Raw genomic sequence first — 26,833 nt, 5'->3', positions numbered from 1 at the left:
ATGGCCTGGACAAGCGTATGTGATGGCATCCAGTCGGTCTGTTGTGGATGAAGTGTACATGTGCAAGACGAGTTAGTCGCGGCGGAAGCGGCGCCCCACCTTGGCTTGCAGGGATGCGGCAGCAGAGATCTCCGGGGCCGAACTTTTTTTGCGACCGCTTGGGACTTGTGAAATTTGTACACACGCGACAATTCTTTTGCAAATCCTCCTCGGAATTATGGCGCCCAGTTTCGACGACGATTTTGTCTACACCATCTCCGACCATGACGATGTGTCCGACGATGGTGGCGCCGACGAGTCTGCGGCGGTGAGCGCAAAGCTAGCAGGCGCTGGCAAGAAGAGGAAATATACAGAGGATCCGGACCTGGGTGTCAGGCCCAAGGAAGTCGCCTCAAAGAAGGCAAAGAAGGACAAGAAGAAGGGAAAAAATGGAAAGCACACCGATCCTGAACCAGAACCCGAAGATGGTGAAGACGACAACGTAATGCCACAGCCAGGCGAGGACATTGAGCAAAATGACGACATTGCCAGCGATTTCGAGTTTGCTGTGGGCGATATAGATACAGGATTTGTGGAGGAGTTCGACGGCTGGGGAAACGACAATGGCACGGTCGCACAGGAGTCTGGAAAGAAGAGCACTGCTGTAGACGTCGACGACATCATTGAGCGCAGGCGGAATAAGCAGAAGGCAAAGCAGACTGCCCAGCCAGAATCCTCAGATGCCTCGGTCGACGGTGACTTTGAGGGTTTCGGCGACGACGACGAGCTCATGGCGGAGGACGGCTTCGGTATGGGTGCTCCCAGCGACTCTGAAGACGAAGAGGATGAGGAGGGTTCAGACAATGAACAAGACAGGGCAAACGAGGACTCTGATGAGGAGGATGGGTCAGACGGCGATGCAGACGAAGGGGAAGATTTACCTCACGTTCCCCACCCTATGGATCTCGAGGCTGCCGAGACAGAAGATGAGGATGCAAGCGAGCAAGAAGACGCCGTTGAAGCCAAGAAGGCCGCCGCTTTTTTCGCGCCCGAAGAAAGTGTTACGATCAAAAAGAAAAAGGGCACAAAAGGTGCGACAGGATCATTCCAGGCTATGTCGCTCTCGCGACCTATTCTGCGGGGCCTAGCATCCGTTGGCTTCACGGAGCCAACTCCCATTCAGAGCAAGGCTGTTCCCATCGCTATGCAAGGAAAAGATGTTGTTGGTGGTGCCGAGACTGGTTCGGGTAAAACAGCTGCTTTCCTTATCCCCATCCTTGAGCGTCTGCTGTACCGCCAGAAGAAGATCCCGACCACACGTGTTGCCATCTTCATGCCTACGCGTGAGTTGGCGGTACAATGTTTCAATGTTGCTACGAAGCTCGCATCATTCACAGACATCACTTTTGCGTTGATGGCTGGTGGTTTCTCCTCGCGCGAACAGGAAGCCGTTTTGAAGACGAGGCCAGACGTGGTTATTGCAACTCCCGGTCGTTTTATTGACCACATGCATAACACGGCTGCCTTTCAAGTTGAGAACCTCGAGATCCTTGTTCTTGATGAAGCCGATCGTATGCTCGAAGAAGGTTTCGAAAGTCAGCTGAACGAGATCCTCACCACCATCCCCAAATCACGCCAGACAATGCTCTTCTCCGCTACTATGACGAGCTCAGTCGACAAACTGATTCGAATTGGTATGGACAAGCCTGTGCGGCTCATGGTTGATGCTAAGAAACAGACCGTCAAGGGATTGACGCAGGAATTCGTGAGGTTAAGGCAAGGCAAGGAAGACAAGAGGCTCGCATATTTGATGTACATCTGTGAAAAGATCTACACTGAGAAGGTCATCGTTTTCTTCAGACAAAAGAAAGAGGCGCATAGGGTTCGAGTTGTCTTCGCACTCTGTGGGCTCAAGGCAAGCGAGCTTCACGGTAACATGAGCCAAGAACAGGTAAGTTGTTCTCTCCACTATGTACATAATACGATACTGACGACCCCATAGCGTATTCAAGCTGTCGAAGCATTCCGTTCCGGCAAGTCATCTTACTTGCTTGCAACTGACGTTGCCTCGCGTGGTCTTGATATCAAGAACGTTTCAACAGTCATCAACTACGAAGCGCCTCAGACGCACGAGATCTACTTGCATCGTGTCGGTCGTACGGCTCGTGCCGGAAGAAGCGGTCGAGCATGTACACTTGCCGCAGAGCCGGACCGTAAAGTGGTCAAGCAAGCGGTAAAGGCATCGCGCGAGCAAGGAGCCAAGGTGGTCAGCCGTCAAGTCCCTGTGGAGGAGACGGAGAGATGGATGAAGAAGATCAAGAGTATGGAGAAGGAGATTGAGGAGGTTTTGGAAGAAGAAAAAGAGGAGCGTGCCATGACTGTCACTGAGCGGGATCTCAAGCGCGGTGAAAACTTGATTGTGCACGAAGATGAAATCAAGGCCCGGCCGAGACGTACATGGTTTGAGACGGAGAAGGAGAAGTTGGCTGAAAAGGAGAGGAGTGCGGCAGCGCTCAACGGGCCGGCTGGAGGTAAGGACAAGAAGAAGAAGCTTAGCGGAAAGGACAAGAAGAAGCTCGAAGCAAAGGATGTGCGCAAAGAGGGCAAACAGTGGAAGAAGGGCAAGGAAGATCGTGGCATGAGCACAAGAACTGCAAAGGAGAAGCAGTCCAAGATGAAGTCCAAGTCCAAGAAGATTGCAGCCAAGTCGAGCTTCAAGGGCTTCAAGGAGTAGGCATAAAGCTGGGTTTAGTGTTTTTGCATAGTACGATCAGAGAAATGTACACTTACATAATGACAACCGTGACAATGGGGCTGATGTGCGGTTGACCTCATGTGCCAAGCAAGCCCCTATCTGGCTTAGGCGGGTAGTCGGGACCTGACGGACGAACTGGCGAAGGAATTCTGGCGCTCAATTTCCAGGTACCACAAACCTGCACTCGGCTTGCTCTTTGACACGTACACGCTCTCCCGCAGACACTTGCATACCTTCACTTTGCTTTTGCAGTGGTTCGTCCCACGACGCTGCGTTCCTCGACCCTTGCAGCCCCTGCAGCCCAGAGGTTCGTTATCGGCTTATCGGCGCCGACTAGACATTCGACAACTTTCTGGCCCGCACAGCTCCAACAGCTGTCGCCGGCTTCACACGACACACTCCGCTCAACCATCAACGCGTCGTCTCTGGCTCCTTGCACCGGATCACATACGACTACTGGATTCCGAGCCTCTATCTGCTCTTCTTACTACACGCATCGCTGTTGCCTGGTACGTCAGAGCGTAAGCAGCGCACGCACTCAACCTTCACCCCAGAGTAAGCGCAGCGGGGTAATCCGGGACATCTCAGGCCACAAAGTCCAGCACCTATCGAGTTTGCGATTACAGTACGCGACAGTGCGACAGAGACAGTCTCTTCCATCATGGCATCTGTTCAGCAGCAAGCCAATGGCAACGGCAATGGCGCAGCAGTGAGGCCCCCAAGACCGGAGCACGAGGGCCCCCAAGAGAACATCTTCCTCTTCATTCCCAACTTGATTGGTATGCTCGCTCTTCTCACACAACTCCTGTTATTTAGCTAACAGACTGGTAGGCTACTCGCGCGTCTTCCTTGCCTTGACATCGCTCTACTACATGCCTCTCCACCCACGCACATGCACTCTCCTCTACAGCGTATCCTGTCTTCTGGATGCACTGGACGGCTATGCCGCCCGCAAATACGAACAGAGCACCAAGTTTGGCGCCGTTTTGGACATGGTCACGGACAGGTGTACAACAACCTGTCTGCTCGTTTTCTTGGCCCAGGCTTTCCCTAGGTGGAGCATCGTGTTCCAGCTACTGATTTCCCTAGACCTGGCAAGCCACTACATGCACATGTATGCCACCTTAAGCATGGGTGGTAGCGCGCGCAGCCACAAGAATGTCGACGAGAGCAGGAACTGGCTGCTGAAGCAGTACTACTCGAACAACGTACGTCTAAAATGTAGCAACGTTTGGTTGCATATCCCTTTCCATGCCTTAGTTGCTGACAATATCTGCAGAAAGTTCTTTTCACCCTCTGCGCCATGAACGAAGTCTTCTTTATCGCCCTCTATCTTCTCTCGTTCAGCTCACCCTACCTCTCGCCGACCCTGTTCTCCGATTCCAAGAACCCGTCTTCACTGCAACCCGGCTCGCCCGCGGCCCCGGAGCCTTCCATGTTCTTCGCTAGCCCCTTTTCTGCTGCAGCTATGGAGATGGCTCGCGCAAACAAGATGGATTCCACTGTCCCTTGGATCTTCATGGTGGTAGCGCTGCCATTTATGCTAATCAAGCAATGGATCAATGGGGTGCAGATGAAGACAGCAAGTCAATGGCTTGCCGAAGGTGACCGTGAGGCGAGGAGGCTGGCAGGCCTACCCAGAAGAAATGGCTCGAAGAAGAGCCAGTAAACATGTCGTTGAAAGACGAGATAGCAACTTTCACCGCATCGCGCAGCTGTGTCTGCCTATGTAGGCTGTGTGGACTGGCTTAGCGTTGAGGTTCAGCTGTGGTATGGCAAATCCTTTGCCAATGCCAATTTTCTCAGCAAGGCGCGGGTAACCCAATGGCCCCATGCAGTGGTCTAAAGTATACCGGTCACTGTGCATTTCCTACACCTTCTTCCATTAGCGATCTTGTAGTCACTGGCGATTTGGCTTTTTGCCCCTGGCACCATAGTCTTTCTATTTTCCATTTCCAGAGTCTTGACCGCACACTTGCGCTTTATTTGCACTACTTACTTCTGCCTTTCGTTTACATATTGTAACTCTTATAGATCGTGTCACGGCATAATATTCGAACGAGCTTGGATGGTCTCGTCCATAATAATCAAGTACAGAAACGAAACAAGAAAAACATACGTAAGAGCACTTTTCACTTTTAGCGTGATATGAACGGAGCATAGTATTTGTGCAGGGACTTGTGTCCAGACACAATGTATCGTTGGAGAAGGTCGTAAAAGGTGATAGGGGACAGAGCCCCAGATATCTCGAAAGAGAAGAGAACAGAACAAGGCCGCATCATTCAAAATACCACTAACATCCCAAGCCTCTTCCTGTCATGACGATGCAAGGACATTGAGGATCCTTGATCCACGCCCACCCCCTAACATCATCCGCCGCCTACAAAGCCAAAACACCCGCAACTGCAACCGCAATACCCGCGCCCATAACTCCCACCGCACTACGCACACCGGCAGCACCTCCCGTCTCCTTCGCACCCGCGCCACCACTCGTTCCGGTCGGGCGACTACCTCCGGACTGGGTCTCGGTCTCATTCCTCCTCTCCCCCAAAATGGCCTGATCAATCAAGCCTTGCACCTCCTTGTTGAACCCGTCATAGTACGCCTTGACATCGGTCGGCAGCGCACTATACCACACTGGCGTCGTGGAGAAAGTTTCCAGCGCCCCGATCTCGGTTACTTTGGGAGGAATCGAATAGGTGGCTGTTGCGGCAAAGGAGGCTAGGCCTTTGTGTGCGGAGGCGGCGCTGGAGATGGCGGCTGGGTCGCCGGTTAGAGAGGCGAGGCCGGATGAGACTTGGGAGAGGATGGAGGATTTGTAGGCGGAGAGCTGGGTGTGGGGTTAGTTGGTGTTGTTTAGAGAGAGAGGGGGGGAGAAAGAACATACGTCTGTGAGGACGTTGAGGTTGGTGGGGAGGGGAGTGGTTATGATTGCGAATTCGGCGACGGTGGTGGATGCCGTTGCCAGGAGGGCAAGGATGAGGGTTTTGGAATACATCTTTCTTTTCGATGTTTTTTTTTTGTTTTGCTTGGATTTGGGTTGTCTTTTACACGTAGGTTCGTCTTTTAGACAATGTCGGTATGTCAAGGTTTCAAAGCGAAAGTGAGGTGATTATATGTAAATATAGAAGCTGAGAAGCTGAGAACCGTTTCAGCTGGGTCCCACAAAAGCCGTTTGCTCTCAGAAGGAGAAAGAACGAGTGAATCCGAACGTTCAAAAGTGAAAGTGAAGCAAGAATTTGGGGAAAGGGGGAACACCATGTACGGGAAAGCGAAAAGCGGGTTCAAGCGACTGCTTTAAGTAAAATTGGTTCTTGGGCGTACAACTCCGTGCATAGATTTCAACTCGGCCCCCCGCTGCGCGCGCGCTCGCGCTTGCGCGCCAACCAGTACAGCCCTGTGTTCCATCCTTCTACTCGAGACGCCCAGAATCAGGCGTGTGCGTACGTGGGGGGTGAAGTGCGAGACAGGACTCAGCCACGCTCTAAGGATACACCAAGCGTATAGCAGTTATATATGGCAACAATGCTGAGCAGTGCAGTGTTTGTCAGCCGCGCCTTCGTAATTCATCGCATGTTTTGGGAGGGTTAGTCGGCATCTCCACAAAAAACAAACGGGGGGAATGGGAATTGCGGGAAAAAGAAAAGAAAAGGGAAGCATGGGGAATGGACATGGCAGAACGAGGTTACATGGGGGTTTGTGCTCAGACGTTGACTGTTGCGTGCTGCAATCGATTGCTAGTAGTACGACCCACAGATAAACAACCCTCCCTTGAACGACACGCGTTCGGTGCGACAGATACACATTGCTAGAGCAGGCAGCCCTGGCCGACATCGACGATCACATTACGTTTGATGTTCCTCGGAGGATTTTTGTTTTACTGAAATGTGTTTTTCAGGAGATGGTGTGGATAATTCTATTATTTCTTGTGGCAGTTCTGTTTCCGGATCTTGGACCGCATTAGCGTCGGCTCTATACGCGATAAGCCTTTGTGAAAGATGGGCTGTGTCTTCTAGGCCTCCCAATACATCTCTCGTGACATTATCCTTATAAAGCAGACCCGAGTTCTCGTGCGGGTGCCCTTTTTTGTTATTACTCAAATCTCGCGTACAGCGGTGTTGACTCCGGCGCGCTCGTTGCCTGCCTTGTCCGTGACAATTTCGCGTTCTTCGCTGGATGTCTCGCTTGCAATCTCAGCCGTGTGGGAGAGGCTGGCTTTGCGCTCTTTCCAGCCCAGGAAGAGGAAGCCGATGATGACGGTGATCCAGTATACGTTGTAGGAAATGACAGAGCCGTAGGTCGCGCTGTTCTGCCAGCCGAGCAGGGAATTGAAGATCCCCCAACTGTGAAGCGACGTCGTTAGCGGGGATCTTGTATACGAAATGGCATATACTTACCCGCCACTACCGTTTTCTAGCGGAGAACAACACTATGGCGCAATAGTCAACCTAGGAATCTGAAGATAGACGAGGTCAAAACTTACGTTGACGTGCCAAACGCTTTTCCTGATATCATAGCTGCCAGGACCCGCACCGGCTTCAGCAGCACCCTCTCCAGCGAGCTTGACCCATGCATCTTGCTCAAGACTCCAGACACCCTTGGAGAAGAGACCTGCAGCTACGAGGTAGAGAAAGCATGTGGATACCACAAGGAAGATCTGCAGTGAAGTCTTGTTGCCGCCTTTGTAGATGAGATAGCCGACCAAGGCGCCTGCACCCAGGCCGCAGATGACAGCGAGGGGAAAACTTGTCGCTGGAGCGCTGAGACTGACACCTGCGATGAATCTAGATGCTAATTTAGCTGGAGGGGACTTTATAAAGGTTGGGTCGCATCGACTTACAGCACTGCTTCAATGCCCTCACGCAGCACCGTCACAAACGGCAAGATGAACATGGCATACTTCTCCGTCCAGCGCTTCAATTTACCCTTAACAGGTAGATTGCGATCTTTCTGCTCCAGCACCTTAGAAATCTTAGCCCTCCATTTATCCTGTAGCTTGCTAATGCGAAGCAAAGCCGCGCCCATGAGCGTGATAATGACGCTAGCCACGATTCCAAAGACGCCCTCCCAGATGTTCTCAGCGGACTCAAAAGTATTCTTTCCCGCTGTGTAAAAGGTTCCTATCACGCCGGCGCAGATGATCAGGCAGATGAATACACCTGCTGCCACGCCGTACCAGACCTGGCGCACGAGTCGCTTATAGACAGCGGCATCCTGCGAGGGTCCCAGAGTTTGCTTGAGGAAGGCGAGGAGTACAGAAACAATAATGCTGGTTTCCAGACATTCGCGGAAGCAAATGAAGAAGACTGGTAGTACAAAGTTAGTACGAAAGGCGCTAGGCGCGCGTGGAGGGGCAGTTGTTGTATAGTCTGCTCACACACCTGGTACTGCAAAGACGTTAGGCATCTTGATAGCTGTCAAGCTCACTCAATTGACATTTAATCTAGGAATCAGATAAAGGGCGACGAGTTTAAGAAGACAGAATCTAATCAGATGAGGGGGTGGGCGGCACCTGCTCTCAGCTTCCTCGTGCATGTGCATCCCGTCTCTGTATCATGACGCTAGTGTAAAGCCGAGTTTCGGAATACCTATGCCCAATGACCCTGGCATTCAATTAAGTTTGTGAGCCGAGGCCAGAGGGCAGACCGATGACATGTTGTGAAAGTTTTTTTTTTGTTGGTGTCACTGTTCTCAGAAGCTTTCGGTGCATACTGGTGGTGCTGTTCAACCATCGTTTTCACATTGTCTAGGAAGTAGTACTACATTCATACCACACTACAGCTACCCCCACGAAACCCCTACACGCTTCAAAAATCGCCACAACAATGATCAGCGGGATTATCATGCCCAGCCACGCCAAATCACTTCAAGACTTTAATAGCGCAGGCTAAGGCAGGCTTATTGGTTCTTCGGCGCCTCTTGTCCACATGGCTGGGCCGATAGTGGTCCAGATTATCAGATGGTCCGATAACAGGCTGATCGCTAGCACCCCGCAGAAAATCACGAGACGGGATGCTTGACGCAGGCCTGCCATGATTGGATATGCGGCCCGTACATACACCAGGCTTGACCAAAAGAGCATACATGCCCCGCTCTGTGTTGTTTGACCAGTGTCTTTTCACACTGCAAACTTCCGGCAGATGATCTGATAACTCGGCGCCGAAACTATTGTGGCTTCAGCTAGTCGCCTGCAGCTGATGGCAAGGCATAATCTGATTTTCAAGTATCGGACCAGTCTGGTGCCATTTATCTGATGATTCCGTGCTCACACAATCAGACCTAGTCTTGTCTGATTATCGGCACATTGAGCTGAGTACGTCGTGGTGTACTCTTGCTTGCTGGACCATCCAGTACAGCTTTGTAGCTGACTAGACGCTTCAATTCTCACCTCGCCGCCCAACATGGCGATTTCCTTGTCAAATTTCCTTGTTTCACTGCTACTTCTGGGTTCGACCGCTCAGGCTGCGACTGTTACGTACAACTTCGATGTAGCATGGACATATGCAAATCCAGATGGACAGTATAATCGCCCAACCATTGGAATCAACGGGCAATGGCCCATCCCAGCTATCGTAGCAACAAAAGGCGACCAGGTCATTGTCAACGTCAAGAACTCACTGGGGAACCAGTCAACGAGTTTGCATTTTCACGGCTTATTTATGAATGGCACGACGCATATGGATGGCGTGGTTGGAGGTACCCAGTGCGGTATCCCTCCAGGTAGCTCTTTTACGTACAATTTCACAGTGAGTATCAAGTTTCCGAGGAAGAATAGTTGTAGCTGATCATTATAGGTTAATCAACCAGGAACATATTGGTACCATAGCCATGAGCGTGGTCAGTATCCTGATGGTCTCCGTGGACCACTCATCGTGCATGATCCAGAGAGTCCACACAAGGATCTTTACGACAAGGAGGTCGTAGTAACACTATCTGACTGGTGAGCAAATCCTCTAAAACGGGGATCATCGAAAGAGAGTGACTGACCAAGTACGATGATATTTGCAGGTACCACGACTCAATGCACAACCTTCTCGCAAGCTTCATCAACATTGCCAATCCCTCGGGCGCAGAACCCGTGCCTCAGGCAGCCCTACTCAACGACATCCAGAATCTGACTGTCAGTATTGAGCCTGGCAAAACATATCTGTTCCGCATGGTCAACATGGGCGCTTTTGCCGCCCAATATGTCTGGTTCGAGGAGCACACGATGCGCATTGTCGAAGTCGATGGCGTATACACTGAGCCCATGGACGCAGATATGATTTACTTGACTGCCGCTCAGCGCTACAGCGTGCTCGTCACCGCAAAGAACGATACAAATTCCAACTTTGCCTTTGTCGGCAGCATGGACGAGGATCTCTTCGATACAGTGCCCAAAGGACTGAACCCAAATGTCACTGGGTGGCTTGTATACGACGACAAAAAGGAACTGCCAGCTGCGAAGGACGTAGATGCTTTTGAACCGTTTGACGATTTCAAACTCGTACCGTGGGATAAGGAAGGAGTATTCGATAGAGTCGACCAATCCATCACTCTCAACGTAAAGATGGATGTCTTGAACGACGGAGCAAACTAGTAAGTCTTCCTTTCCATATTTCCGATATCAGACACCTAACACATATACCCAGTGCCTTCTTCAACGACGTAACCTACGTCGGCCCCAAAGTACCCACCCTTTATACCGTCCTCTCCACCGGACCCAACGCTACAGACCCCGTCATCTATGGCAGCAACACCAACGCCTTCATCCTCGCCCAAAACCAAGTCGTAGAAATCATCCTGAACAACATGGACCCCGGAAAGTACGTCCTCCTCCCTCCTTCCCTAAAAACAAAGACATCTAACAAAACCCAAAAAGACACCCCTTCCACCTCCACGGCCACACCTTCCAAGTCCTCGTCCGCAGCGACGCAGAAGCAGGTTCCTACAACACCTCTTCCCCTTCTCCCTCCTCGCAAAACCCCACCCCAATGCGCCGCGACACTATCCTCGTCCGCCCAAACGGCCACCTCGTCCTGCGCTTCCGCTCCGACAACCCAGGCGTCTGGCTCTTCCACTGCCACATCGAATGGCACGTCGCCTCTGGGTTAACCGCCACCATCATCGAAGCCCCCTTATCCGTCCAGCGCCAACTTGACGGTAAAATACCGCAGGATCACTGGGATGTGTGTCGTGCTGCGAGTGTGCCGACGCAGGGGAATGCGGCGGGGAATACACAGAACCTGGAGGATTTGAGTGGTGAGAATAGGAGTCCCGGGAGGCTGCCGGATGGGTTTACGGCGAGGGGCATTGCGGCGCTGGTGATGAGTGTGGTGAGTGCGTTTTTGGGGATTGGCGTTATTGGGTGGTATGGGATGAAGCCTATTGGAGGGAGGTGAAGGGTAAAGGGGGTTTGTGTATACTAAGGAAAAAAATGGGTTGGGGAAAGAAAAGAGTTTCCAGGTGGAAGGACTTGGTTTGGAAAGGGATGTATTGGATCCTTTTTCTTTTTGCGTTTGGGTTTGAAAGTAAGATTTTTATATAGTCGAATATCCTCAATGTTTCGGGTCATGACGAAATCACTCCTCGTCCCAGTGATAACTCCACATATCCGTCCCATACAGCGCGTCAGCATAGCTCTTTCCCGGCGTCGTGCCCGCGGCTCCCGCACAAACAATTAGCGGTAGAAAGTGCTCAGCCCCGCCATTCGGGTGCGTAGTATACGCATGCGGCCACTTTCTCCACTGAAGAAACTTCTCCTCCCTCTTCGCATCGTCATCCGTCATAGCAGCATCCGTGACGTGTTTACTCCACTCTGCAGTCTGCGCCTGGAGCGATGGATTGGCGAGCTGACCGAACAAGCGCAAGTTGTGAAAGGTAGCGAAGCCTGAACCGACAATGGCAATGTTTTGGCTGCGGAGAGTGGACAGGGCGCGGCCAATTGCGTAGGATTGTGCGGCCGACTCGGAGGAGAGGACTGAGAGTTGGACTATGGGGGTTGAGGCGGAGGGGTCAATGAGTTTCATTGGGACGAAGACGCCGTGGTCCCATGCTATGGTTCGTAATCAGTCGATGTAACTCACCAAACAAAAAGAGGACGAGTGAGAAGGACTTACGTCGCTTGGAATCCTTTTCGCATTCGATACCCGCTTCACTGAGCGCCTTGGCGACTTGATCTGCCACCTCTGGACTCCCAGGCGCATCGTGTTTGATCTGGTAGGATTCAGGTGGGAATCCGTAGTAGTCATACAGCAACTCGTGTTTGGGGCCGCTGGATATGGTGACCTTTGTTGTGGACCAATGGGCTGTGACTAGGACGATTGCTTTGGGTGCGTCTGGCGTGCCTAGCTTGAGGATTTTGGGCACCCGCGTCTTGAGCGAGTTTGTAATGGCTGTATGCGATGGATCGCCGAGAAGCGGCATGGGGCCTCCTCCGTGGGAGACGGAGATCACAGGTGCAAGACGCGTCATGTTGCTGGCGTAGGATGATATGAGAAGTTGCTGTACACCTTGGAGAGGATTTAACGTCGCGTTGCTAGAAGAAGAGGGCTGTTGCGCAGAAGTTCGCTGTATACCAAGTACGGTTGTGATTAGGGAAGATACGCGACGAAAAGGTTTCATGTCAGCTGCAGTAAGGGTGGCAGGAGAAGCTGAAGCTGGTATGTATGCAGGTCCGGACGAATTGAAAGCATTGTGGCTTCGGCATTTATCGTGCAGCGAAAGAAGCGACTTGACAGCTTAGATATGTGTTTGTAAGATGACTTGTGAGTGCGGAATCGCGCCGCTCCTACTACTCGATACTTAGCGCGATGCCCCGTGTCAGGGTCACGTCAAGTATGTACACAGCATAGATAGACCCAAACCAGTCACAGCATAGTATCACCGTGGGAAATCTATGTTATAGTCAAATTCGATGTTCGAATGCGACAAGAAAAGAGATGGGAGATGCTACTAGGAACAGTAGGTAATGCGACTCTACGCCTTTCTTAGTTAAAGAAGACGCCAGACGCGCCACACCTTTTTGCGCTCGCTTCATCGGCGCCACGACATCGATACTGGCAATATGCAGCTCTGCTCCTTTATGCTGCTGAACATGCGCCGATGTGGTCTAGCTGGATTTTGCCTTTGGACTCGCAATAGGAGAAGGGGTGGATTGAGTGCCAAAAACGTCAGCGACGCCATTCCCAGTGCCGTCTTGCCACATTTCTGCACTTGCAGAGAAAGCCTGTCTCACTTCTCTATCCGCCTCATTCAAAGTGTCACCCAGAAAGGGTTTTGGCTGTGTGTTGACACAAATGTTGCCACTGCTGCTTTCCTTCTGCCTAAGCATGTTTCGAGACTCTGAGCCCAGCCATGCCGTCGTGTGATGGCTTTGTAGTGCCAACATTGTACGTATGTCCTCGCACAGGTCTTGCTGGTTTTTAGAATGCGGGTATATCTGGAGGAGAGATGTGAGGAGCAACGTGTGTTCGATTAGACGGTGGATATTGGCATTTGACTGGACACTTGTTCTAAAAAAATCTCGCACATATTCGACGACTTTTCTGCACAGGATTTCTTCGCTTTGAGGAGGAACTATAAGTTTCGGGATCATTGGAGGTGGAAACTGATGGTACGGAGCGTAGGATACTGGAAAGCTCGGTCGGATCTGCTGATATGCGAATGTCTGCATTGCAAGAGAACGTTGCATCGGGAAAGGAACGCCGAATGGGCCATGTACCAGAAAAGCATTCGGATTGAAGTGTGGCACAGAAACCATCCTTGAATTTATCCTTCTGTAGATGTCGTGACTTTGGTGGTTGTTTCGCGTGCTTTTGTCAAAAGGCACATTCGTCGATCCCGGTCCCCGAGCGCCGTAGCTATATAAATCCTTGCGCCTGTTCTCTATGAACCTTTGCGGCTCCGATGGTTGTTCATCACGATTCTTCCGTTTCGGTTCACGTATTGTTGGACGGGGAGGTGACGAGCCCTCATTGACAACAATCGGGTCGTGGCAGCTACCACTCATGCTGGTAAAAGGCTTCGGAGTTAGTCTTCGCAGAGCAGAAGAGAGGGTTCGATTAGGAAGGTTGGGTGAACGATTCTTTATCTTGGGCGTTTTTGTGGCCGCAGCTATCGACGTGTGATCGGTGATCGGTGAAGTGTGATTGATATCATGATCACTAATATTTCTGGAGAGCACCGTTGAAGGTGGAACGCTGGGTGATTTCGGGATCTCTACTGCGGTTTTTGCCTTTTTTCTATGCGGCTCTTGAACATGAATGGTATCGCTAGTCGGTTCAGTGACTTTGAACTTATTGATGCCGGTGATTGTACGGTTTGCATTTGCGGTGCTCCGCCGAGTGGAGACCATGTTGTGTCGAAGTTCGTCCAGGCCATACAAACAATATGAGATGAAACCAAGACCCTATCTCCCAGTATGTTTCTGGAATTATCGTAGTAAGCACCACACCTGGCTGGGTTGAATACGATCCTTTCGCGCGCTACGTTCTAGTGTTTCTTTGACGGTGAGCAGACGCAACTCTCAGACAAGAAAGTAGATGGAATGGAGAAGAGAATGGTGGGTGTGAATTGTAAAAACAGAGTTTTGATGTTGCCTATGTGTGTATAGAAGGCGCGGGGTGTATGGGAAAGGACATCCATTGTAAGGGGAAGGTGCAACTCATATATGAACAACAATCTTGAAGACAAACATATAGCTGGCACTCCAGGTCAGAGACATTTGGGAGAAACTTCTTGAGAAAACTAGCGCTGTAACAAGAAACATAAAGGCATTAGGAAGTAGGATTACGATAATGCTTCCATCTCCTCTTCTTTGGCGGACTCCGAAAAGTCTCTTCAGTTAATCCGCATCCAGAAAAGCACGAAGCTTCACTAATTCTTCTTGATCACGAAACTCACTAACAACACGATCAATAGCTCCATCGTCCCACGCGATACCATGCCAGAGCAACACGCCCATATCTCGCATCATCTTTACTTCATCTTCGCGTGTCTTCAGACCCGGTGCAGCTGCGAACAAGTGCTCCCAGAACGCCTCTCGAAGTTGCGCGGCTCGTTCGAAATAGATCCATGCAGATATTGTGCTCAAAGAATCTTGTTCATAATATCCTAGCAAATGCTCAAGCCCATACAGACACGTTCCAAAGGGCAAAAACTCTGCTTCAGCCCAATCGACCAGGCCAGTCATCTCCCACCGACTCTCATCGATGAGAATGTTGGATGGTATGAGATCCCCGTGATTTAGAATAATGGGGTAGTCCGTCGTTTTTTGTATGGCCGAAAGTGTCCTCCCTGCTCTTTTTCTCAAAGATGCGTCGGGTAGTTCTGCAGCAAGTTTCCTGAGTCGATAGATAATGCTTGAGCCGACTTTGCCGTGACACTGTGAGATCATATCTGGTGTGTCTTTCATTGGCGAGTCAGCCCGCGTGGTTCTGAGTGTTGGTAATGTTCGCGCTTCCGACGCGCATTGCCAGCCTTGTGCTATGAATTTGGCAAAGCTCAAGACTAATGTTTCCAGTCGTGCTTGCTCTTTTGTATTCAAGGTACGTGCGCGTGGCATCAGACGACTGAGAGATGTGCCGGAGACTCTGTCCATCTCGTAAGCCTTCAGACCTCCAGGTAGCTCTACGTCCAGGAGTGCGGCGGTTGGTGCCAGTGATGGGTAGGTCTTGGTTGCGACGTGTATAATGTCGAGATCAAGCGCGTGAGGCGTAGGCCGGAGTTGAACGATCAGCTCACTTCTTGTGCTACATCCTTCAAATTTCTTTGTCAGATCCTTATCCACGACCGCGCTGTGCTCATTGTCGCTCAAAGGCGCAACCAACAACGTGCAACTGCAATATCCCTGCTGTTCAAATTCCATCACCTCATACCCTACATATGCATGCTGTACAGCTCTCATACATGACTTTCCATCTTCGTTCCTCAGGTTGAAGCGACCCCAGAAGTCTTGAGAAGTCATGATTACTTGGACGTAATCGACATTGGGATGCAGACTTAAGAGGGATCCAAGCCATGGCGGACGATGAGTGCCGCACAACTCATCCCGTGCTGCATTATTGATGACGGGTAGTCGCAAGCCTGTTCGCTACACATGTCCAAGTATGTGGCTACATGGTGTGTTGTACTTTGCTGTGGTTCGCTGAGATGCTGCACGTGGCAGTCGGGCGTGGGAGGGATGAATGTTGGACGGAGCGGGGGCGTGGTGTGCATCGGCTTGCCGTGTAAGCATGGCCGGGTGGAGTCATCAGCAAAAAGCGCAGCTAATTACTCATAGAACGCTCAAATTCAGGAACATTGGGTATCAAGGCTGGTAGAGTACTAAATAAAGTAACGCCCGTCCCTGTGGGTCGAACAACCCTCCGCAACGAACCATTAACATTGTTATCTATAGTAAGCCTCAAATAGTAAAATTATAGTAATTTAAAGTGCGTACGTGAATCTTTTGTGTTAAGTGTAGAAGCTATACTTACCTATTTGGAGGCCTTATATAATATATAATAAACTAAAGAACCTATAACTATTCTATGAAGACGTGCAGCCTCTATTTAGGTACACTCCGAATTTTTCTAGCTTGTTGTGTTAGTCCTTCGCGTTTAGGGAGAGGATTTAGAACGCTGATATAGTAGAATTGTGAACGCTTAGCGGCCTACGTACGATGTATACATGTGCTATGCTAAAAGAGCTGGAAGTGTGGCCAGCTATTCTTAGAAGCTGACTGGTTGTGGATTCCGTTGGCCTCGCGGCTTTCCGTCGGCTACTAGATAAAAAGGGGAACTCGAGTCGAATCCCAGCCTAACTACATAGTAAGTAGATGTTGTCTACGAGTGTTGCATTTGCGCAACTGCTTTCTCGTTTTCCCTGTCGTAACGGGCAAGCTTCAAACGTGTCAGTGCTTGGACCCCTGCTAACAACACCAAGGGCCTCACGTCCGCAGCTTTCGATGCAGACGCGCTTTAGCCTTGCGAGCAGAGCACGGCGCATGCATGGAGCCACTCCTTACTTACCCCGCCTTGGGCTTTATGTAGGCTGTATCACCAAGCCAAGAATACAACAAAAGCCAGCATCCTCAGCTCGCGACATCCTTGATGGATTGCAGGGTCCTGCTGGTATCTGAGCTGGTGCACCTACCACGATTCACGATGGCTTCTTTGGATCTGGATGCTCTCTATTCTCTATACTGTATCAAGATGGTACAGCAGTACGATGCTGCGCTACTTCTATTCCCGCAATTCTCCATGTACTTCTGTTAGTAACGATTTTATACGCAGTAAGCAGCAGCCTGAGTTTACACTTGAGAAAAGGAGATGGTTTACCCGCGGATGGACACTGCAAGAGCTCGAAAAGATACCGAAGCGGAACGTGCTAAAGAAGCTAACGTTATTCTCGCCTAGATTAGGCAACTTATACAAGCGGATGATACAGCAAATGAGCGAGTCTGATGACGCCGCCGTCTGTCGCTGTGTGCTGACTTCTTGTTTGCATCGAAATGCACCACGCTCAATACAATTATATATATCTGGGGTCTGTTAATAGTGAGAATGGGAGTTTAGAAGCCAGAGAATTACAATCATTTAATGTCCAATTGCGTAGAATATACACGCGGACGTATGGACGCATTAAGGTTAGAGTCTTCACAATAGGGAGGCATATTAAAGCCGCAATGATGATGGGACACTAATAGAATTTGCGGTTTGGGATGTCGGGCACAACACTCTAGTGAATACGATAAAGTTCAGGTTCTGCTTCATCACGAATAAACAGGTGGCTATACTAGTGTCATATTTTCCAACAAAGCGTACATTTGCATCGGCATATCCGCCCTAGTAGTCGTCATTATTCTTAACTTTGTACCTCAATAAAATCCCACACAATCTCCTCAGAGCTCCAGTCCATATTAATCTTAATCTTCTGCTTGATCCCATTCTTCGATTCGTTTCCAAATACACCCAAGGGACGAAGATTCTCATCGTGAATTACTAGCAGAACGCATCCACCTTCTGGGCGCATTCGGGGACATATGTATTCGTTGTTTCGATGATGAGAAGACCTACAAAACAGAAGTCCATGTTCATGATAACCAAGATATTGCGCAGAAGCTGGATCCTTAAACCCTATCCAACCTTTCTCCTCGACGCATCGCCACCTGAAAGTACCAAGCCCTCCTAGTTTGTCCATCACGACCTCGCCGTCCAAGAACGTGATAACTTGTCCGTTCTTGCGAGATCGAATGATGAAGGTTCGCCCAGGCCATGGGATGGAAGATTGCGGAATTTCGCTACTCAAAGTGCTCTTTGTGGTATTTTCGGAAGCTGCAGAAGGTGTGCAGATATGCCAAGTTCCGGACCCAATAATAGAAGGAGCTACGGGCTGATCGTGCGCCATGTTGCCAACGACTGGTTTTGATGATGGTTTGCTATGTGCGGGGACTGAGGTGTTCAAAAGGAGGTTGGAGGAAAGATGTACTTTTGAGGGATTTTTAATGAACGTCGCACAGCCCAGGCGGGCAGTTGAGGCACAGTCGTCATACACTCAGATGCATCAAGTACTTTCATTGGTGTTGCTTGTCCGGCTGAAGTAGAGCAGCGAATCAGCGCATGTTCGTCAGAATTGCTTTGGCGCCGGCCTTGCGCCAACCATGGTAAGGTTAGGATTAGGAAGAGTCTGGCTTTGTTAGGTGACGTAGGTAAGGAACGGTAGATAAATTGTTAGGTCTGTGTAAATCTGTGTAATTATCTTTATGTTTGTTAAGAATGTCGAGGCCATACAATATTTGTTCTACACATAGTTGACAAGAACCGCGAGAAATTGATATTTAATCGACTTCTAAGAATAGTAGCTAGTAAGCGACCATGCGTCGAAGTGATGGCCGGACGAAACCTCTCAAGCTTCGTGCCACACATTGAGTCGTTCTGGTATAGCACAAGTGTACGTTGCAGGCCGCTAATTGTTCTAAACCTGCTGTGTCAGCACGCAAAGTCCTTTCGCGAAAAGCGAACGAAAGTTGCAGCGGGCTAGATAAACTTAGAGTGTATCTATATAGTTAGAGGCTATATATTTTTATGTAATATCTAGAACTTTAACTATTAATTTATTATAAGTTATATAAGACCTCTGAATAAGCAAGCCGCATTTTTGTGGAATGTAGAATAGGGGTGTACTACTATTGCAGCTTTAACGCTTAACACAAAAGATTCGTATACCCTTAAATTGCTATAATTTTACTATTTAAGGCTTATAAATGATAGATATAGATCTAAAGAGCAAGCAAATGTATACTTAAATCTAATTATCTCTACGACTTGGGCAGAACGTGCTTGAATGATATTGGTGGTTCACTGCGGAGAGATGTTCAACCCACAGGGATGGACGTTATATTCGTCTTATATTAATTGCTATATGCATTCGATCAATCGAACAAAAAAAACGCCTCCCCAAATCTGAGTCCTTTTACCAAAGCCAGCTCAGTTATCAGAAGAATGGTATCATATGTGCCGCCAACTATCTCAAAATCCGCCCACAAGACTTCTACTCTGTTTACAATGAAGCAAAGGTAATGGCAACAAAAGCAGCAGCAACACTGATGAAGGATTGTGCACTGAGACCAGAAGCGCTGCTGGTGGTAGTCTGGGGAGGTGAGGCACCGGTTCCGCTTCCGGCACCGGCACCGGCGCCAGCACCACTTCCGCCAGCACCAGCACCTCCTTGTCCATTGCCAGAGTCGGCGCCATTTCCAGGAGATGGTGAGGTGGGTGTGTTGCCAGTGATGCCACCAGATCCAGCAGGCTGGCCAGGAGACAGGTTCTCCGAGGCTTGAGCAGCAAGGGCAGTGAATGCCTGGATGGTCTTGTTACCGGCTGCGGGCCTATGTGCTATAGTCAGTTTTTGTCTCAAAACATATTGAATCACAAAAGGGCGAGTGACTTACGCGTTGATGGCTCCAACCATACCATTCTGGCAATGCTTGCCCTGAGAACAGTAGAACCAGATGGGCTTCGTGTCGGGAACGCGAATAGTGTAAGTCAGGACCTGGTTTGTTGCTGTGAAAGAAGCGTTGGTAGGCATGAAACCAGAGAAGAAGGCGTCGGTCTTGTTAGGCATGATGTTTTGAATGGGTATGCAAGGGTTGTCGAATGTGGATTGGGCGACGGAATGGTTCTATGAGAACGATTAGCTCAAGGACACAGCCAGGCGCAGAAACAGCGACTAGGCATACCTTTGGGTGGAACTGGAATTGAACCATGTCGCCTGGCTGAGCCGCGACATTGTTTGGGTAAAAGGCCAAAGAACCATTGGGTCCGCCGACCTGGACAACGTGCATTTTGAGCATTCCTCCTTGAGCGGCGGCAAGACCGAAGATGGCCGAAACGATAGCTGTTGTTGAGAAGTACATATTGAATAACTGTGGCAGTTTTTTTCTTTCGAAAGGCGACTCGAGTATTAAATGGGCGATTGAGTTTGTAGTATTGAAAGTCTCGTCAAGAGAGTGCAAAGGCGACTAGCGCTCTGGAGTTCGTCAAAGTAACCGTTGGACTAGCCAACAGGTGTATTAGGAGATAAGGGTGAAAGACCGTGAGGTTTGGAGAAGAAAAGAAGATGCAAAGGAAACCCGCAACAAAGTAAGGAGAAAACGTGGGATGCAGGAGTGAAAAAGAGAAGCCTGAGGTGACGGTCCAGGGCCGTCTTAAGGCATGAAAGGTTTGCCATGCGTTGGCACGGCGGTTAACAGGTTTTCCGATACATGGGGTTGGGGTTGCGACAGGTTGGAGGCGCAGAGTGCTTCAGCCTCTCGACTCAGTACAAACCCTGCAAAATGAGGCTTAACAGAAGGATCATTAAGGATAGCTCGCATTTGAGCCGACAGGACTGATTCTAACTGTTCTTGCTCACCAAGTAATACACAGAGCTGAAATAATCAGGCACTACGAATATTGAGTTATATGCACTTGGCGAGCCATTGTGTGGTGTGAACCATGTTGTGAAGCTGTTGTTCGAAGAGTCGGTGCCGGGGTGTGGACGATGCGACACGCTCCACGTTCCGTCTATGTTTGAGCCCTGTCATGTTATGCTTCAGGATGCGCGTCGCAACGGCAATCATTAAACCGACCAGGCTAGGCAGTCGGAACTTCTGTTTGCGAGATTGCACCACAGCACTTGTTCTTGGCCATGTGAACAATGGCGTTGGAGAAGATGTTGGGATTGAGGAAGTACGGCCAGATGTTTCAAACACGTCAAAATATTGGATCCTTTATTCGCTTGCTGGTCGTTTCAGTCTTGTGTCGACTCTACAGAGGGAGATGACTGCACATGGCTGTGACTATTATTATGAATGCATGCCTTGGCCTGATGGCGTAGCCGCTGTCGGGTGGTGAGTCGCGCAGTACCTCTAACGCGACGACTCTATTTTCACTCCATATTTAGACGAGCTGCAGAGCCGTGAGCGCCCCTCCTATCCAATGAATCCAAGCACATCTTGTCATAGGAGGTAAAGGCTTCCGAGAGTCTGCACATGTCCATGGGCGGGCCTCGGGCTACTCATGGCGATAATATCACAAACTCGCCATGGCTGCTGATTTTGGCTATTCAAGTATGTTTTGTGCACACGTTGCGGCACCAAATCGCGTAAGTCTTTATAGCAAACCAGCCGGCTGCTCAAAAGTCGAGCACAAGCTGTGGTGCCAATTTCTCCAAGTCCTCGACTTGTAAGAAGCCATCGACAAGACCACCGTTCTTGGCTGCCGTCTTTCTTTCGTCCTTGCTTCTCAAGAAGGCCTCTGTGACGAAGATGTCAATGTACTTGCCCACGAGCTTCATTGCGCCCGTCTGTATCTGCATATCGGGATCATCAAAGTTTTCGAGGAGCAGACGTGCGAGCAGCGGCCGAGGTACGACGGGGTCGGACAAGGTCGTCTTGGCTGGCGGGGGCTTTGAGCGAGCTGGTACAGTTGCAGGACCGACGTCCTCCATTATGGAATCGAAGTCGTCGCTATCAATTTGATCTATGAGTTCTTCAGGCGCGTCATCGTCAGACAGGTTGATGATGTCAGTTGCTGGCTGAAAGGCATTCTTTTTGTTTGCAGCGCCAGTTGCGCGGGATGCCGCTGGTGCAGGAGCGCGCCTTGCAGTGGTGGAAGAGGAGGCTTGGGGGGCGGCGTTGACGGGACGCGGAGGATTGAAGGCAGGCCCTTTTCTTCGGGCAGCATTGGCTCCGGCAGCTTTTGGAGGCATGATGGATGTTGCTGAGGCCTCAATCAGGTCAGGGAGGAGGGGGGCCGGTCGATTGGGGTGGGCAGTGCGATGGCGCGTGTTGATGATGCGGCCAAAGCCAAAGACGATGGACGCGCGCGCGCTCTCACGTGCACATCATCCGTACTACGCGACACTGGTACCGCGACGTCATCAATTATGTTTGGGGAGACTACTTAGATGGACATATTCCTTGTGACCTGTAATAAGGCCGGTATATTTGTATGGCGCTACCGGGCGTAAGTTATCAGCAGGGGTGATGTATTGTGCTGATGCTGCCGACGTTGCCGCCATCATGCATGCGTGTAGCTGTTGTGTCGTACTTGATACGTACACAAGTTTGTGCGTGCAGTTTCTACGGGTTTACCATCGCTACATACACTACACCGTACATGGCCGGGAACACGGGCTGATGGATCCAGTAAGGCGTACAAGAATATATAGCACCAACCCCTGCCCTGCGACCCATCTGCTTTTGAAAGCTTGATCGCGAATCACGATTCCATAAAACGGGCCGCACGGTCGCGGCGTTCAACTCGTATTGGCAGAGCCGGTAAAGTTAAATGAGGTGCTGCACGAGTGCTACAAGTGCTCAGCATGGCACCATGGGCAATGGCACCGTGCGACGAGGCGAGCAGCGGCGTGCGTTGGTGGGGAGAATGGGTGAAGAGGCGTGGTTTCAGAGAAACAAAGAAAGGCAGGCGTAGACACAGGGTTGTACATGAGATTGCATTGCAAAAGGCAGAGTTGCACAGCACTGGCAGCAAACGATTCGAAGGGTCCTGGGGTGCAGGGCGCCTGACACGTCGCACACAGATGGGTGTGTAACGGACGGGCGTGTAGCAGCAGCAGAAGAAGAAGCAGAAGCGCAGAAGCGGATTTGCAACCAAAGGGGCGGCTTGCTTGATTGCTTGCTTGTACGCTCTTGGTGGCTTAGTGCTGGCTTGTCTAGTTTTTTGGGCATGTCATTTTGGCCGGGCTGGATGCGTAGATGGGCCGGCAGCGGGTGGATGCAGCGGCTCGCTATCTGCGGTGGGATGTCGGTGTAGTTGTGTGTAGGATTGGGTGTGGGATGCCTATGTAGCTATTCATGGTATGCATGGCGAGCGAGTGGCGGACATGGTGCTGAATGCGGAAGGGCAGCAAGCTGAATGCGGCGTACAGTGGGCTCTGGTGGGTCAGGGTAGACGACGTCGTGGCCTGGTGGCTGCCGAGGGGCAACATCTGGACATTTGAGTGTGGACGCCTCGACATCTGGCCCATTTCAGATTCTCGACATGCGGGCGACGTGGTCACGACGACGGCGATGCACACAGGCTGGGCCGCCGGGTGAGGTGCGGTAGCAGAACCGGCCCCCAATGCAGGTAGTCTTTATTTGTTCTATGGTGCGTTAAACTAGCAGCCGCCTTGCCCAGCCTTCGTCCTCGAGCGACTGGTAGTGCGTGGTCGTGCAGGCAAGACAACAAGTACGAGCGAGTATGTGTGGACATTGGTCTCTCAGCCGTAGACCATGGTGGCTTAGGCGCGGTGAGGACAAAGCGCGGTGAAGGCAGAAGGCATGTAAGGCACATTGGCATACCTAGCGACATTGTGGCTTGCTGAGAGCTTGCGGCCCTTTCTGTGCGCGCCCAGAGCCAAAGGCTTCATGGGTGATGGCGAGGCAGGATGCAGCCCACTGCCGGGATCATCAGCCCAGCAGTCCCAGATCAGATCAGATGGCTTACTCTTACAGGATGCACTCTACCGCCTACAAACTAGTTCCCTCTTGCTCATGCTCATCTCATGCTCACACACACCCCCAGCCCCAACCCCAAAGCTTGCCGGCGCCAGGCCCGCACGCTGGTGCTGCTCCAGACACCCCTGTCCATGTACCCGATAGTGTGGCATGCGGCGAGCCCGTCAATCCAGACGCCCACCAAGTAGGCCGTAGTATATCATACACTGGCTCGCCATAAATCTGCTCTCCTCACGCTGATGCTGCCGCCCCGGCAACCTTACTGTCCTTTTTTTTCTCCCCCCCCTCACTTGCCCGCTGCTCGCCCTTGCCCTCGCCCTCGCCCTCGCCTTCACCTTCACCCACTGCCACTGTAGGGACCGCCCCATCACTGTCACCACCAACACTCCTGGCACTGCTGGTACCACTGCCACTACCACCATTACTGCCGTCAATAACCATTACGACTCTTGGACCGCCATCTTCTCTGCCGCACAGAAACACAAAAAGACGAGCGTTTGCTAGCCGCCCCGCCCACTTGCAGCCTTTATCTATCTCTGGACCAATCCCGTCTATCTCTATTCTTGGCTGTCCACTCGCGGCTTCCCAGGCAAACATCGCACCTGCCCATCTTCTCCCTCTCTGCCATGCCCCACTCAGCCAATAATTCCACTTCCAGTCAGACCAAGATGTCGCGGCCCTCATCCACTTCCACCCAGTCCGCCACTGCGTTTCCCAAACAAGCTGGCGCCGGCCTACTGTCTCCAGACAACAACGCCGCCGCAGGCCCCCAGTCACCATCAGCCTCAAACTTCTCCTTTGCATCCTCGCCCCATTCCGTCATCGATGTTCCGGACAATTCGCATCAATATCCACGAGAGACGGCGGCGCCTCATGCTCCTGGCTCCCTGCGACCCATGACCTCACGTGCCCGTGCCCAGTTCTACGAGAGTCAGTTCGTCGACAGAGGCTCAAACATATCGTCTGCTCGCGATCGTGTCACCAAGGATGCCCCCATTGTAGCAGAGTTGCGGACAAATGTTATTGTATGTGTTCCATCTCCCCAGTTCCGCTCTGTTTGTACATGCACTAACCACCAACCCGGTGCAGATCAAAGATGAATACACTCTTGTCACTGACCTCTCGCACCATCTCTCCACGCGCTACCAAAGGCCCGAGACATCCATCATGATCACTGTCAACCATTCGGCATGCCTGCTCCTTGGCGGGTCCTTTGAGCCCACTTACGTCCTCACCATCAATGCCTTGCCCATTCAAGTACAGCCCACGACCAATAAGCGTAATGCCGCTTTGATCCAGACATTCATGGCCGAGTCCATTGGCGTTCCATCAGATCGAGGCATTATCAAATTCGTGCCCATTCCCGAAGACAGCCTGGCTATAAATGGCATGACCATCTTGGGCGAGATCGAGCGACTAGAGCGCCAGCACGCCGAAGAGAATGGTGGTAGCATTGTCAAGCGTGCCACGACCAAGAGCTCCCGCAAATCCGCCATGACCAAAGCCAAGAGTAGCATGCAGCTTTCCCGCGGCTTGTCCAAGGCAGATCCAATGCCAAAACCAGTCGCCGCCGCGGATGTTCCACAAGATGGTCCACTCGATTCTGCGGTAGCCATCAACGACTCGACTGCCGCCCAGAGACCTATCAGCAAGATGAGCAACAAAAGCAAAATGAGCACCAAAAAGTCTGAGCCGATTCTTTCCGTTTTCGCCAAAAGCACAACCATGCACACAAACCTGCCGCCGCCGCCACCCATCCCGGATGACAGGCCGATGACCCCAAGTATCAGCAAGCGTCACAGCTTCATGAAGGTTTTCCGCCGATGAGCCATAATCACCCACCTTGTACATCGTTGTATACGCTGATCTCAGCATTTATCCATTTTTTTGCATTTTTGCACAACACGCAGACGTTGCATAGTGCGACAAAGATTGCATTGTAAGGCGTTTGGATTCGAACTTTTTGGATAGCAGCTTCATTACTTACCATACTGATATACCCTTTTTTCATTTCCTTTGTTCAGAAGGCTCAACAGAGCAGGGCGTCAGATAGAAGTCCCAATGGCAAAAACATTTCAATTCACGCATCATCCTGCATCGCGATTGCCATAGTGCTTATTCCAAATTACCGATAGTGCATAGTCAGAATTCAGCCAAGATGAGTGGGGCTCACAGAATCTAATATCATTGCTTACGGTATTGCGTGGCATTCCGGTGTAGTTGCGAATGCGAAATCTCGGAAAGCCATTCATACAGCTCTCACTGTCGCTTTTCCTGCCCGATTCATCCATCGTATTACGAGAAATTTGTGGCTGCCACTAGACTACTGTAAACAATGTAGACACGCGCTACCAACGGATTGTCCGTCAAATTTTTTTTCACTCGTCTCTCTCAAGCGAAGCCTACGCTATGCCAAGTACGTGCATCAGCCCATGGTTTTTCGGGTAACAAGCCTTGATCTCATACCGGCAGTCGATTGACTCGGGCGCGCACATGCACGTGCCGTGTGGCGTTCAGCCTCACCGCGCAAGTCCGGACACACAACTCACATACACTACATACACGCCCAGCGATTGTTGTTATACCTACTGTTCTCCGTGCACGGATCAGTTCTGCTCATCATCAGCATCTGTGTAGCCGCCCTTTGTCTTTCTTCTTCCTCTTTTCACATCTAAAACACGCATTTTGCATGCACATACTTTCACCGCTGTCACAAACTTTCTTTTGAAAAAAAATAAGAAACAGCATAGAAAACAAGAGAACTTGAGGCATGACGGGAACACCAGTGTTTGACTCTGCGGACAAAGCTTTTTAAGCGAGACATCGCGCTCGCCTGTAACTAATGGCGACATTGTCGCGTAGCATATCCATGATCCGCTAGGCTAGAATCATTTCACTCCCCCTTTTTCTTCTTCCACATTTTAGTAATCGTTGTGAGGGTTGGCGAGACTATGAGTCGGCATGTTTGTAGAAGTGGTGGGGCTAAAGAAAAAGATTCAATAGAAATGGGATAGACATGTCTTTTTCTCAACGTGCGCCAACTGCAAATGGAGAGCACGAGAATAGACGCTGTTAGCGCTGCAAGATGAACTCCAATGTGGGTGGTGGGGAAGAGGCCGAGAAAAGAAGTAAAG

At 50.7% G+C, this 26,833-nt stretch overlaps 13 protein-coding genes across 13 annotated transcripts; 5 read left to right on the top strand and 8 right to left on the bottom strand.

Moving 5' to 3' along the window:
* The first annotated feature begins 185 nt into the window (after positions 1–185).
* Positions 186–2,794, top strand: COCSADRAFT_179496 (uncharacterized protein). The gene is made up of 2 exons (XM_007699515.1): positions 186–1,930; positions 1,982–2,794. The coding sequence occupies exons 1-2, from the start codon at positions 218–220 to the stop codon at positions 2,711–2,713; spliced, it is 2,445 nt and encodes an 814-aa protein (XP_007697705.1). The 5' UTR covers positions 186–217; the 3' UTR covers positions 2,714–2,794.
* A 112-nt stretch (positions 2,795–2,906) lies between these two features.
* COCSADRAFT_137444 (uncharacterized protein) lies at positions 2,907–4,892 on the top strand. The gene is made up of 3 exons (XM_007699514.1): positions 2,907–3,513; positions 3,566–3,942; positions 4,014–4,892. The coding sequence occupies exons 1-3, from the start codon at positions 3,396–3,398 to the stop codon at positions 4,401–4,403; spliced, it is 885 nt and encodes a 294-aa protein (XP_007697704.1). The 5' UTR covers positions 2,907–3,395; the 3' UTR covers positions 4,404–4,892.
* Positions 4,893–5,004: 112 nt separating this feature from the next.
* Positions 5,005–5,988, bottom strand: COCSADRAFT_295300 (uncharacterized protein). Its single transcript, XM_007699513.1, has 2 exons — positions 5,622–5,988; positions 5,005–5,564 (listed from the first exon to the last, which is right to left on the bottom strand). Exons 1-2 carry the CDS (start codon positions 5,730–5,732, stop codon positions 5,115–5,117), a joined length of 561 nt encoding a protein of 186 aa, XP_007697703.1. The 5' UTR covers positions 5,733–5,988; the 3' UTR covers positions 5,005–5,114.
* Positions 5,989–6,830: 842 nt separating this feature from the next.
* On the bottom strand, positions 6,831–8,140 carry COCSADRAFT_169105 (uncharacterized protein; the record flags this gene model as incomplete). The annotated part of the gene is made up of 5 exons (XM_007699512.1): positions 6,831–7,077; positions 7,132–7,163; positions 7,218–7,518; positions 7,575–8,040; positions 8,116–8,140. The coding sequence occupies 5 exons, from the start codon at positions 8,138–8,140 to the stop codon at positions 6,831–6,833; spliced, it is 1,071 nt and encodes a 356-aa protein (XP_007697702.1).
* Positions 8,141–9,135: 995 nt separating this feature from the next.
* COCSADRAFT_85313 (uncharacterized protein) lies at positions 9,136–11,115 on the top strand (the record flags this gene model as incomplete). Its single annotated transcript, XM_007699511.1, has 5 exons — positions 9,136–9,480; positions 9,529–9,674; positions 9,743–10,312; positions 10,366–10,539; positions 10,596–11,115. The coding sequence occupies 5 exons, from the start codon at positions 9,136–9,138 to the stop codon at positions 11,113–11,115; spliced, it is 1,755 nt and encodes a 584-aa protein (XP_007697701.1).
* Positions 11,116–11,155: 40 nt separating this feature from the next.
* COCSADRAFT_34720 (uncharacterized protein) lies at positions 11,156–12,458 on the bottom strand. The gene is made up of 2 exons (XM_007699297.1): positions 11,833–12,458; positions 11,156–11,768 (listed from the first exon to the last, which is right to left on the bottom strand). Exons 1-2 carry the CDS (start codon positions 12,335–12,337, stop codon positions 11,296–11,298), a joined length of 978 nt encoding a protein of 325 aa, XP_007697487.1. The 5' UTR covers positions 12,338–12,458; the 3' UTR covers positions 11,156–11,295.
* Positions 12,459–12,842: 384 nt separating this feature from the next.
* Positions 12,843–14,069, bottom strand: COCSADRAFT_112234 (uncharacterized protein; the record flags this gene model as incomplete). The annotated part of the gene is made up of 1 exon (XM_007699510.1): positions 12,843–14,069. A coding segment is annotated over one exon (1,227 nt), but the record flags the coding sequence as incomplete, so codon positions are not given.
* Positions 14,070–14,240: 171 nt separating this feature from the next.
* COCSADRAFT_295272 (uncharacterized protein) lies at positions 14,241–15,761 on the bottom strand. Its single transcript, XM_007699509.1, has one exon. The coding sequence runs from the start codon at positions 15,678–15,680 to the stop codon at positions 14,559–14,561; it is 1,122 nt and encodes a 373-aa protein (XP_007697699.1). The 5' UTR covers positions 15,681–15,761; the 3' UTR covers positions 14,241–14,558.
* A 1,005-nt stretch (positions 15,762–16,766) lies between these two features.
* On the top strand, positions 16,767–17,349 carry COCSADRAFT_295267 (uncharacterized protein). The gene has a single exon (XM_007699508.1). The coding sequence runs from the start codon at positions 16,880–16,882 to the stop codon at positions 17,249–17,251; it is 372 nt and encodes a 123-aa protein (XP_007697698.1). The 5' UTR covers positions 16,767–16,879; the 3' UTR covers positions 17,252–17,349.
* A 70-nt stretch (positions 17,350–17,419) lies between these two features.
* Positions 17,420–18,159, bottom strand: COCSADRAFT_34718 (uncharacterized protein). The gene has a single exon (XM_007699296.1). The coding sequence runs from the start codon at positions 18,101–18,103 to the stop codon at positions 17,561–17,563; it is 543 nt and encodes a 180-aa protein (XP_007697486.1). The 5' UTR covers positions 18,104–18,159; the 3' UTR covers positions 17,420–17,560.
* Positions 18,160–19,048: 889 nt separating this feature from the next.
* COCSADRAFT_197647 (uncharacterized protein) lies at positions 19,049–20,543 on the bottom strand. The gene is made up of 3 exons (XM_007699507.1): positions 19,935–20,543; positions 19,647–19,876; positions 19,049–19,583 (listed from the first exon to the last, which is right to left on the bottom strand). Exons 1-3 carry the CDS (start codon positions 20,109–20,111, stop codon positions 19,256–19,258), a joined length of 735 nt encoding a protein of 244 aa, XP_007697697.1. The 5' UTR covers positions 20,112–20,543; the 3' UTR covers positions 19,049–19,255.
* An 827-nt stretch (positions 20,544–21,370) lies between these two features.
* COCSADRAFT_84021 (uncharacterized protein) lies at positions 21,371–21,946 on the bottom strand (the record flags this gene model as incomplete). Its single annotated transcript, XM_007699506.1, has 1 exon — positions 21,371–21,946. One exon carries the CDS (start codon positions 21,944–21,946, stop codon positions 21,371–21,373), a length of 576 nt encoding a protein of 191 aa, XP_007697696.1.
* A 2,421-nt stretch (positions 21,947–24,367) lies between these two features.
* COCSADRAFT_158282 (uncharacterized protein) lies at positions 24,368–25,526 on the top strand (the record flags this gene model as incomplete). Its single annotated transcript, XM_007699505.1, has 2 exons — positions 24,368–24,724; positions 24,789–25,526. The coding sequence occupies 2 exons, from the start codon at positions 24,368–24,370 to the stop codon at positions 25,524–25,526; spliced, it is 1,095 nt and encodes a 364-aa protein (XP_007697695.1).
* Between the last annotated feature and the right edge of the window lie 1,307 nt (positions 25,527–26,833).

Source organism: Bipolaris sorokiniana, assembly GCF_000338995.1.
Source record: "Bipolaris sorokiniana ND90Pr unplaced genomic scaffold COCSAscaffold_4, whole genome shotgun sequence".
NCBI classification, from domain to species: Eukaryota; Fungi; Ascomycota; class Dothideomycetes; order Pleosporales; family Pleosporaceae; genus Bipolaris; species Bipolaris sorokiniana.
Note: the sequence above shows the minus strand (reverse complement) of the source record. Positions and strands in the feature narration are given on the sequence as shown.

What these genes read in the sequence shown, in the direction of transcription:
- COCSADRAFT_197647 (XM_007699507.1), bottom strand. Translation starts at nt 20,111, where the DNA reads ATGTACTTCTCAACAACAGCTATCGTTTCGGCCATCTTCGGTCTTGCC. An exon ending in AATTCCAGTTCCACCCAAAG is followed by an intron (nt 19,877 to 19,934) that starts GTATGCCTAGTC and finishes TCGTTCTCATAG; the next exon opens with AACCATTCCGTCGCCCAATC. An exon ending in ATGGTTGGAGCCATCAACGC is followed by an intron (nt 19,584 to 19,646) that starts GTAAGTCACTCG and finishes TATAGCACATAG; the next exon opens with GCCCGCAGCCGGTAACAAGA.
- COCSADRAFT_295272 (XM_007699509.1), bottom strand. Translation starts at nt 15,680, where the DNA reads ATGACTTCTCAAGACTTCTGGGGTCGCTTCAACCTGAGGAACGAAGAT.
- COCSADRAFT_179496 (XM_007699515.1), top strand. Translation starts at nt 218, where the DNA reads ATGGCGCCCAGTTTCGACGACGATTTTGTCTACACCATCTCCGACCAT. An exon ending in GTAACATGAGCCAAGAACAG is followed by an intron (nt 1,931 to 1,981) that starts GTAAGTTGTTCT and finishes ACGACCCCATAG; the next exon opens with CGTATTCAAGCTGTCGAAGC.
- COCSADRAFT_34720 (XM_007699297.1), bottom strand. Translation starts at nt 12,337, where the DNA reads ATGAAACCTTTTCGTCGCGTATCTTCCCTAATCACAACCGTACTTGGT. An exon ending in CGAAAAGGATTCCAAGCGAC is followed by an intron (nt 11,769 to 11,832) that starts GTAAGTCCTTCT and finishes TACGAACCATAG; the next exon opens with CATGGGACCACGGCGTCTTC.
- COCSADRAFT_137444 (XM_007699514.1), top strand. Translation starts at nt 3,396, where the DNA reads ATGGCATCTGTTCAGCAGCAAGCCAATGGCAACGGCAATGGCGCAGCA. An exon ending in CTTCATTCCCAACTTGATTG is followed by an intron (nt 3,514 to 3,565) that starts GTATGCTCGCTC and finishes ACAGACTGGTAG; the next exon opens with GCTACTCGCGCGTCTTCCTT. An exon ending in AGCAGTACTACTCGAACAAC is followed by an intron (nt 3,943 to 4,013) that starts GTACGTCTAAAA and finishes CAATATCTGCAG; the next exon opens with AAAGTTCTTTTCACCCTCTG.
- COCSADRAFT_34718 (XM_007699296.1), bottom strand. Translation starts at nt 18,103, where the DNA reads ATGGCGCACGATCAGCCCGTAGCTCCTTCTATTATTGGGTCCGGAACT.
- COCSADRAFT_295300 (XM_007699513.1), bottom strand. Translation starts at nt 5,732, where the DNA reads ATGTATTCCAAAACCCTCATCCTTGCCCTCCTGGCAACGGCATCCACC. An exon ending in ACCTCAACGTCCTCACAGAC is followed by an intron (nt 5,565 to 5,621) that starts GTATGTTCTTTC and finishes CCCCACACCCAG; the next exon opens with CTCTCCGCCTACAAATCCTC.
- COCSADRAFT_295267 (XM_007699508.1), top strand. Translation starts at nt 16,880, where the DNA reads ATGCTCTCTATTCTCTATACTGTATCAAGATGGTACAGCAGTACGATG.